The sequence below is a fragment of the Meleagris gallopavo genome, chromosome 1 (genome assembly GCF_905368555.1).
Source record: "Meleagris gallopavo chromosome 1, MGAL_WU_HG_1.1, whole genome shotgun sequence".
Lineage (NCBI taxonomy): Eukaryota > Metazoa > Chordata > Aves > Galliformes > Phasianidae > Meleagris > Meleagris gallopavo.
The window spans coordinates 52,766,368-52,780,755 of NC_139404.1; the positions used below are offsets into that span (position 1 = coordinate 52,766,368).

At 44.4% G+C, this 14,388-nt stretch overlaps 1 protein-coding gene across 3 annotated transcripts in view; it reads right to left on the reverse strand.

Moving 5' to 3' along the window:
• ABTB3 (ankyrin repeat and BTB domain containing 3) overlaps positions 1–14,388 on the reverse strand; it is a 167,841-nt gene that overhangs the window by 57,180 nt on the left and 96,273 nt on the right. For all 3 annotated transcript variants that reach the window (XM_085227593.1, XM_085227582.1, XM_085227591.1), the window contains exons 2-3: positions 13,412–13,561; positions 384–588 (exon numbers count right to left, since the gene is read on the reverse strand). In XM_085227593.1, coding sequence (XP_085083719.1) covers positions 384–588; positions 13,412–13,561 — 355 coding nt within the window. The remainder of the gene's footprint in view (positions 1–383; positions 589–13,411; positions 13,562–14,388) is intronic.

The window sequence follows — 14,388 nt, forward strand, 5'->3', positions numbered from 1 at the left end:
AATCACAGCTGTCAAACCCTATTAATGTGTAGAAAGACACATTTAAACCTAGACCTGCTATGCCAGAAATAGAAGTTCTCATTTTCTTTTCCAAAATATAGAATAGCTGAGCAACAAAGAAAGAAAACGGAAATCTCTACCAAGTGCACATCTGGAACCAATTTGCTGAATGTAGCCACTGGGTGTCACTTTTGATATATATTGGGTCAGTCATGGAGCACTTCAGCAAGAGAAACGGGATTTCAAAAAGGTGATCCCAAGCCAAAACAGACTGCTCTGCAGCCTCGTATGCACAAGCTGTAATTAGCAATTAGCCAGCAACACTGATTTATCAGCAAAATGTCTGCACAAAGATATTAAACACACTCTAAGGTAGCTCTTACCTCTCAGTCTGCAGTGTGACTTTTGATGGCTCCACGTTCGGGTTTTCCCACTCCATCTGCGGGCAGTGCATGAAGTAGCAGAGGGTGTACAAAGCCTCCGGCTCCCAGTAGAGTGATCCCTGCTTCTGGTGCATTGGCGTGCCATTCCCGTGCTGCTTGGCATTCAGTGGCTGGAGGTGGTGCATGGCTCGGGATACGAGGTCACCTGGAAAGCAAGACCTGGGTGAACGCTGGGCTTTTATCTCTCTCTCTTTCCCTTATGCTACTATATTTCCCCCAAGTTTTCGAACCAAAGAATGCACCAGGTTGTCTTCCCTTACCATTTAATTTTGGAGAACCTAAACAGTCAAAAGTAGAATCTGTGCAATATTAATCACCAGGCTTGGTTGTTTATACAGTGTGGTGACATATCTGGGCTGCAGACAAGCCCCTGAAGGGATGCGTGAATACAGTGCGCTCAGTGACCCTAAGCAGTGTCAGGCTGGCCCATCTCAGCACTGCCACGAGAACCAGTCCACTGGGGTCAGGGTCACAGCCACCTACAGCCCTTGGAGAATGCCAGACTCCTAGTTCCAAAAGTTACAGAATCACAGAATGTCTGAGATTCAGAGGAACCTGTGGATCCATCTGCTCCAATCTCAGCTCAAGCAGGACTCCCACAGACCCTGGCCTGGGCATGCTCAGTCACTACCATACTACCACAGCGTTTCCTGATCTCCTCTGCTTGTTTGTGCCTGCTGCCTCTTTTTCTGGCAACACTGCGAAGTGTCCTCTTTGCATCCTCCCTTGCACACAGTGATGAGATCCCCCTGAACCTCCTCTTCTCCAGCCTGAACAGCCCCTCCTCTCTCAGTCTCTTCATATAGGAGAGGACTTGGACTCTCTCCAAGTTTTATGTCTCCTCTGTATTGGAGAGCCCAGAACTGAACCCAACATTCCAGGTGTGAACTCAGCAGGGCAAAGGAGAGAGGAAGGATCACCTCCTCCACCCACTGGCAATATTCTTCTTAATGCTGCCCAGGATACCATTAGCCTTCTCTTGGGCAAGGGCACATTGCTAGCTTCAATTTGGTGTCCACTGGGACCCCTAGGTCCTTTTCATACTAAACTGCTTTCCATGTGTGCCCATGCTTTTTGCACTTCCATTTGTTGATCAACATGAGGCTCCTGTCAGCCCAACTCTCCAGCCGGTCTATGGATGGCAGCATGGCCTTTGGTACATCAGCCACTCCTCCCAGCTTTCTTATAAACAAGTCTGCAAACTTGCTGTGGGTACACTGCCCGGAATCCAGATCATTAATGAAGATGTTGAAGAGGACTGGACCTAGCACCAGGCCCCAGAGGACATCACTTGTGAATGGCCTCCCTTTGGACATTGTGCCATCTTCCCAAAACACAGTCCCTTACCCCACAGGGGCAGTTGCTGCCCCCAAAATAAGGAGGGCTTACACCTATGGACCTGTGACCAGAGTCAACTCCATGGCTCTGGAAAACAAGGCTTAAGACAGTATCATCAGAAATGTGCAAGTGAAATAACTATTTCTAAGTCCAAGTTGGACTGGGAAACTTCATGTTTGTTGAACAGGAAATCCGAGAATTAGGTTTACCTGAGCTATTCAGGAGTCCAGAGAATGGAAAATGGCTGATTAGAAAGATGCTCATTGTCTCCCTCTGTGATTATGCGATTCTGAAAGTTTCCTTGCAGTACAGGTACGGGAAATAAGCCATGATATGCTAACCTATGATTATGTTAGCAGTCAAATATACAGGCAGGAGCACTGACTGCCTAAGCACTGTACTGATTGTAACTAATTAACTAAAACATATCCCTCTGAGGCAGTGGATTTTATGACATTAGCTATTTAGTGACCACTATATAAAAGACAGCAAAACAATTTTGGTTATAAACTGCCTGTTTTTACATCTTCAGATCATTCAAAAAGTTCTTTGGGGGGAAATAATGTTCTCTGATCAAATCAAATGGTTCGTTTTAAATGAAAATCTGAGCAAAAGCCTTTTGGGTCATCCTTGAGCTATGCAAAAGCAAGTGATGGGGAAAAGAGGGCATAATTTCCTGGTGCTAAGAGAAAGAAACACAGGTTTTCTCTTTTTCAGTTTTCCTAAATGACCAACTTCCAAGAGAAGTTGGAAACGTACACAGAGGTAGGAACATAACACAAAATCTGAAAACAAACAAAACAGCTGAATAATGAACCTAGGGGCAAACTTTAAGCACCATTTTGATTGTGTGCAAGGCAAATCAGAAGTTTTTTTGTTTTCTTTTGTTTTCTTTTGCAAAGCCCCACCCCTGCTAACACATCACAGTGCATTGCCTCTCCCCAGCCTGACTTGCACAGGGAATGCTGCTGCTGAGATAATGCGCATCAGGAAGAATAGAAACATCTCAAAACCAAAAAACACTCAGCCCAATTCTCCAAAAACACAGTCTTAAAACCATAAAAAGAAGAAAACCGCTGGCATGAGAAAACTGCCGAGTCCATGATTTCAGGGTTTTGACACAAATTTTGCTGCACTCTGCAATATTCTTCTGATTCAAAGCTTTCATTTAAAAATAGTTTCTGCCTTCTCCCACTGCCAGGAAATAGTCATGATAGGACCAGTCTTGCAGCCCTGCATATACATAATTTCCAGGAGCAGATGTGCATGTGGAATGCCTGCAGAATCAGGCCCACCAGTGAAACAGATGTGCCTGAAGTCAGGACTGAGGACTGTGTCAGTCCTGCTCAAAATTATCTGCAGTCAAACAGGGGCAAAGTTTGGGACACCCTTCACTCACCCCAGTCTCTCACAGCAGATGTGCACTGCCAAGCCTCGCATGGGGACACTAGCAACATCACTGACAGCAGAGGCAAATTCTTCTTCTCCAAAAGGAAAAAATAAAAAGATGATGCAGATATACTACGTGCAACATCCAGGTTTAGCAATAATAGCAAAAGCAGAAAAAAGGAGCTGTACTAAATGCAGTCTTTTCAGACCCAAGCCACCAAGGCACTGCAGCATGTAGTTACGGCTAGACACATGAACAATCGTAGTTAAATGGACTGAGATGGTATGCATCAGAGAACTCCTCTGGTTTCTGTACCAAAAGATAAATAAAATCAGGATACAGTTTAGGCCAAGATTCAGTCAGCAACATTACTTCACCCACATTCCTCATCAAGTCCCTGGGTGATGCGACTGGTATGACACATCCAGCACTGGAGGGAATGGCACGCTGAGTAAGGAAAAGCAGCAGCAGAAGGAATGACGAGTGCAGGGCAGCCAGCTCAGCATCACTGCTGATGCACGGTTGGAGAAACTCGAGCCTCACTGGGATTGATGGCAAAACTCCAATCAATTTCAACATGACCAGGAGTTCATCCTTTTATTCTGTATTTCCTCAATTGCTTCTTAAGAAACCTAAGCCAATTCAAGCCATTAAAGCTGAATTAATGCTTCTTATGTATAAAGTATCATTTAATTACATTATATCAAGAATTGATTGGCTTAGATCTTGCTTTACCCTTTGCTATGTTATCTCTGGCTACACTTGAAATAAATGCTGTACTAACAATTATTATAACATTCCTCTATCAGGTACAACTCAGGGCTTAAATAATCAATACCTATAAAGCACTGAGCTTCACAGAGGGCAGTAAGCAAGCATAAAAAGCCACATTATAAGCTTGCTATCTATTGGGCCAAACACTGGAGGCAGGACAGGAATCTCTGGTTTCAGTTTTATTCCGCTGTATAACCTTGGAGCAGCCACTATACCCCCAGTGCCCTTCTCTATTCCAGCCACATCGAGTAACAGTGCCAAATCTTCAGGGCAGAGACAGTGTCTGAGCACATCAGGGCTGAGGAGGGAGCTGACAGCCGTGCACACTGTACAGCAGTACTTAATGTGTACTCTGTAAAATGTGGTGTAGCGTAACATCTGGTTTGAGATGGACGTGCACTCTTTCAGACCCTGCCACATTTTGCTTTGTCTGTTCTTCCTCACTAAGATGCTGTTGCTTCTCTATTTGCTTCCAACAAAGAATGCATTGAGTTCAGTTGCTCTATTCACTGACCTTGAAACTCTTCTAGACTCCGGCCCACATAGCCTATGCACATGCAGCTCCTTGATGGGACTCCCTGCTCTGGCCTTCAGCAGTTGCTCAGCCTGCTCAAGTCTCAATGCAGAACCCAGACTCACTTCCATGCTGAAGCAGACTCTCCTTGCCAGCTGCAAGAGCCACAATCTATCTGAACATCACGGGCAATCTTGAATTTGAGGCTCTGCTCTTCAGAGCTACAGCAATGCTCTGCAAGGTGAACTCACCTGCTCACAGCATTGCTGGCTCTTGTGTGCTTGTGCAGCTTGCAGTTTTGCATGCTTTCCTTTCACTCCTGGTGGGTACGTGTGAGAATCCCAGCTTCTGGCCCTCAAAATACATCTCAAACGTATGAGCTGAGTGCATCCAAAAGGCCAATAAACGCCTGAGTGCAACACTGCCAAAAAAACTAAAATAAATCCCAGATTGGAGTTGCTCTTGTAAGTTGCTGATGCTGCTCCTGATGGTTGCAGTGTCATGATGCAGGGGGCTGGGCAGAGATCCACACCCCAGATCCCCTGCACTCTCTCCTGCCCCTGTGCCATGGCCTGCAACCCATCTGCAGAGCAGACCACAGAACTGAGCTGCCTGATGAAAAACCTCGCCAACATGACTTTGTTTTTAATTTAAACCAAATAAACACTTCCACAATTTATGCAACGCGAGCCAAATGAGCCGCCACACCAACTGTTGTGCTGGCAGAACTGGGGAAAGGAAGACATCACATCGTGTGGGACAGACAAGAAACGAGCAGCGAGGCGGGGGGACATGCGGGCGTGCTTGTGTTGTGAAGCTAGGAAGCCAGAACTGGAGGGAAGGCTCCTGGAGCACAGCAAAGACAGTGGCAGCCCCAGGATGAGCTTGGCAGCCTTGAAGAGAAGCCCAGGCTGGGCCTGTCTGCCAGCAAAGAGATGAAGAAAGCAGGGCTGCATCCACCAGCACTACAGCTTTCCCATGACTACAAGAAGAAGGGCACCTCAGTGCTTTTTATGAACTCAAAACCCACATGCATACATTTAACTTAAAGATGCAGAATATTATGTAATATGCATGCTGTGACATGGGCCTGGTTTAAGGCCATACTGAATATTTAAGGAATGGCTTCACTGACTGCAAGTCGGAGATGTGATGTGACAGGGAAGGTTAGGCAGCACGGGGGTGCTACGTTCAGCAACCCACAGCACGCAACTGGAATGCTCCAGCCCTCTCAACAGTGACCAGCTAAACATCTTTTGACAGTGAATGCCTTCAGTAAAACCTGTTACCACCGCTGTTTTTATTTTAGACCCCAGTGCTTACAAAGTAATGTCTGTTTTGTATTGTTTAACAGAGAATGGGGGAAAAAGCAGAAAAACAACAACAAGAAGAAGAAGGAAATGAAAGATGTCTAATATCCCTCTTCTGACAAGCATCCTGCAGGATTTTATGGTCTGGCATGATGGACTTGATCTTCCAAGTTCACCTGCTTAGGAGCAGGCTCAGGGATAAAGCTGCGCAGCTTAAAATGTTCAGTTGTGTGCTTGCACAGCCATGCCTAACTGGTGAATGATGCTGGGCTGATCCTAGCTGAGCCGCTCCCAATGACACCAGTCTCTAGTTTTTCTTGTTCCAAGAACAACTTAGAAACAATAGTTCTGCACACAGTTATTCAACTTGTGTCATTCCTTCAAAGCTCAGGGGAGGAAGGAGGATCTCTGATGTCACCACAGATCTCTTCAGGCGTGACACTAGGGCACTAAGCAGTAGGCCACATTTATAGAGAACATGTAAGAATATATTGCAGGCAGAACATGTTGGTTCAGTAACAGTGATCTGACCACCCCTCCAGCTCTTCGTGACTACGTTGTGTGTTTTGGCCTGCTGAGAATCATGCCCTGCAGTGGGGCTTATGGACAGTAAGCATTGCTGCTTCACAGTGTTCCCTGGGTGAACATGTTCTCCTTAAAGAACGGGACAGAGCCACAAGCTGCAGTTCTGTCCATCCTTCAGAGCTGTCCACACGATCAGAAGTTTGGGATAGAGAGCTGCATTTCAGATACCAAATTCCATAGCATGGCCAGCAGTTTCCAAAGTTTGCCCCCTTACAAGCGTACAACTCAGGTTCAAATTCCTTTTCTTGATATGGATTCATCTCACAGCTCAGCGTTAAGGCCTTGGATCTACAGCTTTTGCTCAGGGTCAGCTCTAGAGAGACTGTGTTGAAAACATGAATTATAACCCTGATAAAAAAATCGAGACCTATCCAGTTAGACTGCTATCTAGTAGCCATGGCATCCTGCATCCTCCCTATACTGTAAGTAAAGTCTCTCTCCCTTCCTGCCTGCCTGTTGCATCTGGTTTCTGCATCAAAGTGATGTATTGCTACAGCTCACCCAGGCGTATGCCTGTGAGCGCATGAATGCAGGTGAATACAAGCTTAATACAAGTTTAACAGTGCCTCTTGTATGACAGCAGAGTGCCCGCAGTCATCTGCTCAGTCAGCTGCCCAAAGCATCCACACATTTATGATTCTAGCTACACTGCTCCTGCACGTTTGCTCTGCCTCTGGAAGTCCATCCATCTGTATGTCTCGAAAGTCAGCTAAGCAAGAACTGCTTAAGCAAAACTTTCCCTGAGATTATTTACTGGAGGTCTTTATTATTAACTCTCATCTGTACTAGGAAAGGAGTCTGCAGACAGCTAGGGTGGGGGCACACAAGAAAGTGTCTATCACATACCCTACTGTGTGCGTGCACCATGTATATTCAAACATGGAGCTATGCTATTCTTGGCATACAGCGCACTCCAAACCCAAGAGCCAGCTGCCTGGGGCTATGAGTGCACTTGGGGTGTCATAACACACAGTCACTGGAATACCCCACCTGCTGCAGAATCATCATCAAACTCACCTTGCAATAGTCTCCCCATTCCTGCCTGCTTGTCTACAGTGCCAGCATTGTGCTCCTGTGTGAAATTGCTCCCTGCTATCCCAGCTAATTTTTTGTTTTCCTAACAGCCATTTATCTCTCCTACAGAAAAGCAGAGGAAGGAGCTGTGGTCCCAAGCTCCGAATTTGGTACCAAAAGAAAGACCAGTACACAAGCAGCCAATTTTGGCTCCACTGTGCCCCCCAGCAGATCATTTAACCTTTTATCTCGTCTTATCTCCCTATCACAAAAAGGTTCTATTTATATGACAGAGTACGTGTTTGAGTGCAATTTAGTGTTTGTAAAGCCTTTGAAGATAGAAAAAGGATTGAATATATCCCATTAAAAAGCCACAATAATAATTAAGCCTTTTCAACTTTACATACCTATTATAATAATATTCTTATTTTCAAAGTCTCTTATCCAATGAGGCAAGCATAATGTTTACATTTGACTCCCCTCATACAATGTCAGCTCCAAACAAAACAGCCTTTGACTCAGAAGTTCATCTCCTAACCTAAGGCAGAGCCCTTCACTCTGCCTTTTTGGACCACCATAATTGGATTTTTCTCTGGCCTGACACGGACCAGAATTAAGAGCCCACGTGCCTGAGCAAGCCAGGCCAAGCATATTCACTCTGCCCCAGCTGACTGCCTGTGGTCTGCCTGTGGATGATAACAAACCTGAGGAAAGGAAAATGCTGTTTTAACAATCCGTACCTCAAAGGTGATTTATGCAGGGGAGTCCTGAGCTGATCTGTTGGGTTATCGGGGAGAGTGGTGGAGGGCTGGAGCTCCAGAAACCCCCATCCACCAAGGTGATGACTGGACTGTTAGCAGTGACAGCTGTATTGCCACATCCAGGAAGTACCCACTGAAGCTATCAGCTCTATGGTCAAACTCTGCACTGAAGGGAGCACTGCTATGTGAACTGCAGGATTCAGCCAGTATCTCTGCTTAGCTCTGCACTGCACTGAGTGAAAAGAACTGTTAATCAAGAAAATGCTCTGGTCTTTCTCTACAGTGCTGCTTAGTCTAAGAAAAATATCTGACAAACAGTGCTTTTGTTCTGGCAGTAAATAAGCACTGCACTTACAACAATTCTCCTTCAGATGCCACCCTTCCAGCAATCACCTGTATCCCAGTATTTGCTTAAGCCTGGACTTTACTTCTTATTTACAATATAGGAATCAATTTGTATGGCTCTCCTCCCTGTTAGTTGTACAGGAGTGAGACTAGATGAAAAGACAAGGGAAGGGATGCTGACTTTCATCATCTCCTTGGCTGGGGCTGAGAGCAGAAATGAAAAACAGTGTTGGTATGTACAAGTACATTTCTACTAACGCTTGAGCAGTAAAGCTTCCTTTCATCCCTAAAGTGTGCCAAGATCTACTGGGAGCCTGTTATTTTGGAAATGCATACATTCAGCACTGTGGAGGCACAGAGAGGATGATGGGGAAGAGTAGCATTTTTCCAATGGTGAAAAGGAAAACCTCACTGAGACCCGAGTGGTGATGTGGAGGAAATACCAGCTTGAACATCAAAGTTGGAAGCTGTTTAAGTTAAACATCATTCAAAGGCTATGAAGTGCTGAGATCAGCAGTGTTTAGTTACATATTTATCTTCAGATTACCCCATTTTAAAATCAAAACACCTACTCATCCCAGTTAACACTCAAGAGCAGTACCTCCCCATTACCAGTCACCGTGGTTTGCACAAGACTGGATAGCCAACTTCTCACCGAGGAAGGCCAGAGCAACCTGGCCATCCCTGGACAAAGCAGGCCTCAAGCAAAGATCTGCTTCTGTCTAAATAGAAAGGAGATTAAAGGGAAGAATTGGAAATCCAGAAGAATTCTCCTAGTCTGGAAATATTTTCTCTAAGAACAAACAGTGAAATACTGTCAAACTGCTCTTTTAAATCCTATTATTTCAGCTGTGCTTCAGTTCTTCCCAATGTTCTCTATATAATAAGCATTTCAAATGAAATGACATTATTTTAAAACACACCGTAGTAGGCAATTACAATTCCTGAATACTAAAATGCCAATATAACATAAGCAAAATTTACTGTTGTTCCTTAACTTTCTGCCATGTTCATTATATTTTAATGAATAAGGTTTCACATTAATTTTTCAAGTCTTTTCCTCAGAATCACATATTACCTCAGTAATTGCGATACAGAATTAGGTCTCTATTTACATTCTCCTCTTGAATCCTAGAAACAAAGCCTTGCTTTAATTTTCCATAGGTCAGCAGTATTACTTCTTATTTTCAGAAGAACACAACAAAGCTAGCAGCACTGCTCTGCCATGCTAGGACATCCCAGAGACAGTCAATGCCCAGGCCATTGCATCCAACCTGCTGACTCTGTGAGAAGATAGCAAGAGGTAATGCCACACTGTAGTGCCAAGTGGGATCTGTGGGCACCAGAGCAGCGTCTGTAAGTTTGGATACATCTGAGGACACTTCACTGAAGGTCAGACTTCTCCAGAGTGGACTGTGTTAGGGTTCATCTACAGTTGTGCTCACCAGCCCACCATTTCCCATGTTCTCTCTTACCTCTGTCATTCCTGGGGAGGCACAGTTCACCTAAACGGCCTTTTCTAATGTGCTAACAGCAAAAAATGAACAAATACTAATATCACAGTCCAGATGACCATGAACTTCATGCACAGATATCACCACTGATGGATAGTGAAGTTTCCAGGCAAGGGCAGGAAGAGAAGGAAATTTTGGACACCTCCCACCCATCCTGCATCCCCCTTGGCGGATGACCATGCCCAGTGGGATGGGCATACTGCACAGAGATCCTGTCAGCATGCTCTGCAGATTTGGGGCTGTAAGGCTGCTGGTTGATACCACCAGCAGATCCTGACAAATGGCACCAATCGAGGTGTGCCAGTTTCAGGAAACATGAAGCTGGCAGAGACATAAAGAAGTTCAGTTGTCCCCAAAAATGTCCTCAAAAGCCCTTACCACAGCGTTCTAAGAAGTCCCTCATTGGCATGACAGTAGATACAGTACTCGTCTGCCACAGCAGACAATTTCTGCACTACTTAAAGGAATGACACAGCTAAACCAAGTAGCTTAAACTGCTGTAAGTGACACCAGTAATTAATTTCATACTGCAGCCAAAAGGTGAACATTTTCCCCCAGAAAATCTTCAGCCCTCCCCTGCATAACCAGCTGTCAACTCTTGACAGAAAAGAAAGAGGAAAGAAAAAGGGACTAAGAAGATGGGCAGGAGATAACATGAAGGTAGCAGACCAGAAAGTGCCTCACATAGGAGAAGGTGGGGATATCACACTATGCAATGCTTTTCACTTATGATAAGTAACTCTATTTTCCACCTGGGACAAAGACTGGGAAGAAACTGAGAAGACCTGAGCAGAAGTAATACAGATGCTGGCCAATAAGCAGGCCCTGCTTGCCATCTGTCATCTTCCAAGGGATAGATTTGATTTCCTGTTCTCCATGTCTCCAGCAGCTGGTCACACTGCTACGTGTGAGCATGCCAGGCAAAACCAAGATTCAGGAATGTCTTTCCTCCAATGAAATTTACATGCATTAAACCTAGTTATTCTGTATGCTCTCAATGTTTTAATTATTAATGTTGATAAACTCTAGGAAATCTCATTCAATTAGAATCTTTTCTCTTTTTTTTCCACCTGTGAGATAGAAGTAAGTTTCTCTATTGAAAGATCACTCTGCCCTTGTTTCTTGTGCAGTTACGGAGAAGACAAATTAAATCCTAACTCCTGGGACACTGCAAGTCATGGGATGTTACAGACACACATTTGGGTTCTGCTGCTCTGTTACCACAGCAGGTCAAGCTTTCATCCTTGCCACGCATCCCTGGTTTCATCCTATTCCTCTCTTCACAGCTACTGTGCTCTTAATTCCCTTCTGTTTCAAAGTTGTGCCCATTCACTTTATACATCCCCACAAGAGCAGGGGCTTTTACATAGGTAATGCTTCCCTTGTATCCCACTTTCTCCATGCCAGAATTTGCTATTTCCCCTTCTCTCCGCAGCACCAATTTCAAGGCTCTACAACCCTACCTCACACCATGACAATCAGATATCCTCCTCCACTTCCCCACTTGATTCACTGCGATGCCCAGGTGTTCCCTATGGCTCTGCCCTGCTGCTGCTTCCCCAGTCTCCCTCCATAGCTATGGCTTGCTGTAACCTCCAGATCACAGCCAGCACTGATTCCAGAGGCAAACACACAAGTGCTGAACAGACAGGCAGCAGTACCCCTTGTATCCTCGAACTTTCCTCTGTTTAATGATTTTCCCTTAAATCCACCACATTTTGCTCACTGACACCCAGCACCTCTCTCGATGCTTCAGAATTAAGTTTTGAACTCTGCACCAGCATCACTCCACAACACAGATTTGTATCTGCTTGAACAGAAAGCCTTGCAAGCTTTGCCAGCTACCACTACTCCTACATTTTCTTCCATGACATGCATCTGCTTGCAGAGTATGGGGAGGTGCCCTCATTGTTGTCCAGAGGGCTTTCTGGAGTGCTGTCAGCTTGCTGTGTGCCAAGCTCTCTCTGACAGCTGCATCTAACTCCCACTGAGGTGCTGTGTTCTTCAAGTTGGCCACCCTGAAGAGCGTTTTGCCTGCGTTTGGAGTCAACAGACACATACAGAGCAAACCATATTCACCACGGGTGAGGGGGTCCTAAAGATCCTGGGTCTTCTGTTGTGTATAGAGGAACAAAATAGCCCAAGATGGGAAAAAAAAAAACTCTGAAATATCCACAGATCACATACTTACTAAAATATAACCATATGTACTTTAAGAGAGGAAGAAATATCATGAATAATTTACTTGGCACATGGAAAGTACTGTTGTGTATTTCATATGTGTGAAATAAATAAGCAGAAATTACTTAATTTGAATAACACTGAACACCTGATTCCAGAGACTGAGCAACACTTCACGCTAAGGCATGTAAGAGCTCTTGGCTTGTTGACATTTCACCGGAACAGAGGAAAATTAGCAAGTTGAAAACAAATTCATATTGCGGCTTGCAGATAAACATTCACAGTGCATCCACTGGGCTCCTAAACAGCACCTAAGCTGAGCCCCGACATTATGCATTTCATTGCTCGTGTTGTTACAGAAAAGGCTGAGAAATTGCACCTGAGGTGACAGTGTTATTGTTTAGTGTCAATCATGCAGAATCCAACATTGAGAACAGTAAGTTGAGCTGTGTGTGTTTTTACATTTGATTCTATGGTTTCTCCCAAAAATTTCACAGTGGAGCTCAGGAAAACGAAAAACAACTCTTTTTTTTTTTTTTTTTTTTTTCCCTGAGCATCTGTTTTCCCATCCATAACTTTGTCTGTCTATACAGAAAATGTGACTGGAAGGCTCCTTTACTTATAAAAAATCCCAACGAGGCTCTTCTGCTAACTGTAAACCCCATGTTGTATGAGGATTTACATGGCATTTGCCTCCTGCCATCAGAGCAGCCAGGTAGTATTCAGAAAACCATAAATAATTTATCTGTGCTGTAATCAAAGCTTTCAGATATAATAATCAGGCACATTTCTCCAGAAATGTTTTGATTAATAACAAATTATTTATCTTCCAGGTGCTAATTGGTCTGATTCAGGTTTGAGCAGTGTTTTTTTTCCTCTGCTAGAACCGGAAAAGCAAGGGACCTCTCATGTAACATAGATGGATGTAGCTCTGCTTCAGTCTGTGACTATCATGTCACATCTACCTTTTCTTTAAACACTTCAAGGATCTCTCATCTTTAAAAACAAGAGCAGTGTGTGCAAAGAATCTGTAGCCATTGCTGAGACTTCTTTCCTCCTATGGCTCCAGCTTCAAGTTTCAGTGCCAGCCACGGAGCATAAACATGGCTGAAGTCTGCTCCAGTGTCTCCTTCAGTGTTACACGTGTGCTCCTGTCTTCCCACTGCACAGCCAGACAATGCAGGTGGCTTTGTTTTACTCTGAGGAAAGAGATCCAAGCACTATAAACAACCTTGTACTTACTGAGCTCGGCAATGCTCCCCACACGTGTAGCCAGTAAAGACTGCTCGATGGTCCTTAGCTCGGACTGGCTGAACATTTGCACTTCCCCAGGCTTGTTTGACCGTTGCTGGTCTTTGTGAAGGTTCAAGCTGTCCGGCAAGCAGAGAACACCTACAGTGGATAAAAAAAGAAAAAGAAGTTCCATGTAATTTCAGTCACTACTGCTGTCCCCACCTCGTATTCATGGAACATTTTAAGGCTCATGTGAGTAGAGCCCAAAGACAGTAAGTATTTGTAACTCAGTGTCACAGATGACTCATGTTCTCAGAAGTGGCCCTCATTAACTCTTCTGAATATCCTCAAGTTACTCATGATGTCACCAAGGGATAATGCTTACAGAAAACCCCATGTACTTGCCCATGGTGGAGTCAAGAGGGTTCCAAAGAAGCCTTCTAGAAACAACTGCAAAACCATGATATATCAGCAACAGAATCCTTCAGGATTGACTTTAAAATTATACATAAGAGGGTTGATACATTTACAGGATTTTCCTGTATGGGGAATTCCATTGACAGTTGCCAAAATAATAGGCAGCATAAGATGCCTGCTGTGTCATTGATGAGTTTATTGGATTTCTTTTGTAAATACAGCTCCTGACAGCTGAACTGCATAGATTTCAAAAGCCCATCATGCAGAATCCCTCAAAGCAGTGAATTTTTATGGGGAGGCAGAAGCAAGGCTGCTGACATTAAAAAAATTTACAATATACATCTATGCAGGCACAAAAGTCACTTTCTGCCACAATATCTAAACCCTCGGGGGCAGTCAGAGGGCATGTGTTTGTTAATCAAAATCACTGTCATGCTACAAAACAGAACTCACGTACAACAGCAAATGCTTCATTACCATCCTTGAGTAACAGATACATGGAAGCCCAGCCTGGACAGTAAGCTCTCCTCTCATCCTGAGCTCTGAGAACAAGCAACTATGGCCATGCT